The sequence below is a fragment of the Cryptomeria japonica genome, chromosome 4 (assembly GCF_030272615.1).
Source record: "Cryptomeria japonica chromosome 4, Sugi_1.0, whole genome shotgun sequence".
Classification (NCBI taxonomy): Eukaryota; Viridiplantae; Streptophyta; class Pinopsida; order Cupressales; family Cupressaceae; genus Cryptomeria; species Cryptomeria japonica.
In genome coordinates, this window is record NC_081408.1 from 153,384,830 (window position 1) to 153,388,420 (window position 3,591).

General features: G+C 39.7%; 1 protein-coding gene across 1 annotated transcript; it reads left to right on the plus strand.

Moving 5' to 3' along the window:
• The first annotated feature begins 252 nt into the window (after positions 1 to 252).
• Positions 253 to 1,644, plus strand: LOC131041443 (G-type lectin S-receptor-like serine/threonine-protein kinase At2g19130). Its single transcript, XM_057974556.1, has 2 exons — positions 253 to 707; positions 792 to 1,644. The coding sequence occupies exons 1-2, from the start codon at positions 253 to 255 to the stop codon at positions 1,642 to 1,644; spliced, it is 1,308 nt and encodes a 435-aa protein (XP_057830539.1).
• Positions 1,645 to 3,591: the final 1,947 nt, after the last annotated feature.

The window sequence follows — 3,591 nt, forward strand, 5'->3', positions numbered from 1 at the left end:
TCAGACAATTATTTTAAAGAATCGAACGTTTGAAATGGGATTCTTCAATACAGATGGAACCGATAACTGGGACATTGGTATCTGGTATAGCAAAGTGGCAGAGAAGATGATTGTTTGGATTGCTAACAGAGACAGATCCGCAAAGAAGAGGCCCGACATTTTGATGCTGTCCAAACCAGGTAGTCTGGGACTGTTTGACACAGAGAATGTGGCCTTTAGTCAACCAACATCTCCAACAAGGCTTCCCGAGCTATGATATTAGATTCCGGGAACTTTTTAGTGGTGAGCGATGGCAATAACTCTGAGACTGTTTGGCAGAGTTTCGACCATCCCGTCGATACCTGGTTGCCTGAGATGAAGGTCGGTGGAAGGAAAGAGTTAGTCTGTTGGAATAACTCGTTGCATCCAGCTCCGAGGCTTTTTTCTAAAGGGATAGATCCATCATGTATAAGGCAGTTTGTGCTAATATGGAACAATTCTGTAAAGTATTGGGAAAGCGACTTTTGGGATGGTGAAGGTTTCAGTCGAATTCCGGAAATGAAATTGAACGACTTATTCAATTACAAGGCTGAAAATACTACCTCTGGTTTCTATATCAGTTATGAATTGAGGCGTCCTGTCAGTGTGCTTACACGTTTCGTCCTTCAGAAATCCGGTGCATTGCAATTATATGCTTTGTTTGATAACATTAATTGGAGTGTGGTCTGGTCTCAACCAACAGATTAATGCAGCGTATATAGTATCTGTGGCACTTACGGAAACTAAAACTCCAACAATGTATAGTTCTGCAGCTGCGTGGAAGGCTTTATACCCAGAGGCAATCGGTCCTGGAATTTGCAGGATTGGTCCTCAAGTGGCTGTGTTCGAAAGAGCCCATTAAACTGCGATCCAAAAAATGGCAGCTCTAACAGATTCATGGGCTACAGCGTAACTTTGCCTATTAATCAGGTCTTCACATATCCTGCAATGTCAAATGAAGATTACGAGGAGTGCCTACAGAACAGCTCCTACAATGCGGTTTCTTTCATTGGGCCTTCAGGGACATACCAATCATGGTCTGGGAATCTGATAAATATGCACACTTCTCCATCGAAAAGCAATTCAGATGTCTTCATTCAATTAGCTGCTTCTCCACTTTCGAGGTTTGATCATAAAATATCCTCCTCTAGACGGAAAACAGTTGTGAGTATTATGCGCACTATTCTTGGTATTGTTGGTATTCTCACAATTGCTTTGGATTTCTTTTCCTTTTCAATGTGGCGGAGACAGCGGCTACGATTGAGGCAGATGCGTGCATATTCTTCGAACTCGTTTCTCAGAGTGTTTAGTTATAAGGAGCTGAAGATTGCAACTAGGAATTTCAGATCACAATTAGAGAGTGGTGGTTTTGGGTCTGTGTTCAAAGGAACCCTAACAGACGGCACGTTTGTAGCTGTAAAGAAACTAGAGGAATCGAGAGAAGACGAGAAGCAATTCAGAGCAGAAATCAGTTCTCTTGGAAACATACAGCATGTCAATTTGGTAAGGCTTAGAGGATTTTGTGCAGAGGGATCACAAAGGCTACTGGTTTATGATTACATGCCCAATGGATCTCTGAATTCTTTAGTGTTCAGTATCAACAACCAAAGCAAGCGGAAGGACTGAACTGGAAGACCCGATTTCAGATAGCCCTAGGCACTGCAAGAGGCTTATTTTATCTACAAAAATAATGCAGAGAGCACATTATTCTTAATGATGTTAAGCCTGAAAATACTCTCCTGGACAGCGAATTTTGCCCTTAGTTAGCTGATTTTGGGATGGCAAAGCTTGTGGGTAGAGATTTCAGCCGCGTCCTGACCACAATGAGAGGAACGAGAGGTTACTTGGCTCCAGAGTGGCTATGGGGTCTTCCCATCACTCCTAAGGTTGACGTGTACAGTTATGGTAGGACTCTCTTAGAAATCATTTCAGGCCAAAGAAATCTGGAAATGAGCGTTTCGAGATTCAAAAAGCATTACTTTCCCACTTGGGCTGCAACTCAAATTTACCAAGGGAACACAATTGAAATCGTGGAGGAGGGTGTTGTACTTGCAGAGAAGGTGGATATGATGGTATGATGAAAGAATAAGGATCCGGTCAACTACTGAGAGGGGGTGAATAAGTAGATAAAAAAAACTGATATAAACTTTCACCTAACTCAGAAACAACCTCTCAAAGTAAATTTTAAATTGACAAATTAAACCACTAAACTATAAATGCAATATCACTGTCTGAATAAACCGGTTGACTGTTACAACAGATTGACAGTAAACAACTTGAAACTCACAAACATCCGAATACATTTACTGACATAAGTAAAACCACATTTCAGATTTCTGCCTGTTAACATAACTTATGAAAGTGGATTAAGCAGTTAAGCAATTCAACCATAGAAAACATAAATACAAAAACATTCACCACTTGACACAATATTTTTGACGTGGAAACCCAAATGAAAAAAACCACGGTGAGATGAGACTCACAAGTTAACTATCTGAAGTCTTCTGAAGTATGCCCTAATAGGAACCAAGCCTGCTAAAGCTTTTACAAAAAGTCCTATTAAGAACATATCCTATTAGGGACCACCCGGTTAAAGGATTGACTATAATGCCCTATTAGAAGCAATACCTTGTGAGGAGTAACCTCGATAGAGGTTTTGAAATCCAAGCTAATAGACCACCTACTTAGAGGATTTGAATAACACTAATCTTGTTAGAGCTTACCCGGTTAGGGGATTTTACTACTATAATTGTTAGAAAACAATAGGAGTTTGTGGATCCATTAGAATAGCACTACACTTGCTTGTTCAGATCCTTTTCATGCTCTTATCTGCTTTTACACAAACTAGGGATACATCATTTGGTTCGGCAACCACACACTCAACTACAACTTTGCCAACACTCAAACAAAACAACTCATCAACCTTATAAACAAATCAATTAGGTCGATAACACAACAAAAACCTAATCTTCTCATAGAGATTACAAACAAGTTGGTTCAGGTATGACCATTGGATTACATAACAATCTCTGCACATCATTCAAGAGAGCCTCGACTGCTCCTTGATCACCACTTCATCGAACTCAATAACTCATCACGCTTTTTTCATTACATGCAATATACTTGCTCATTCCAAAGATAAAAACCATTATCTCAATGCACCAAAAACACTTTGAAACTCTCTTCATACAATATGCATACGTGTCATAATCATTACTGCTTATCATCAGATCATAAACTAATACAACCAATTCACCAAACTTAATCGGTTAGGGTTTATCAAATCAACATGCAGGGTTTATCGGTTCAACTCTCCAATACTTAGCAATACCGGTTCACTCCACAAACGTACCTATCGGATATAGTTCCCTTCACTAGCTCTTCCTACCAGTTAGAAAACAACATTATAACAATATCATTACCGGTTAATTGACATCAATGACAACATAACATTTTATTAATGCAATCTTCATGCAAATGCCAATAGGATATAGAAGAGGAGAGAAGATATATTATTGTCAGGTTGCTATGCATTGAAGAGGATGAGGATGTTAGGCCAAGTATGGGGCAAGT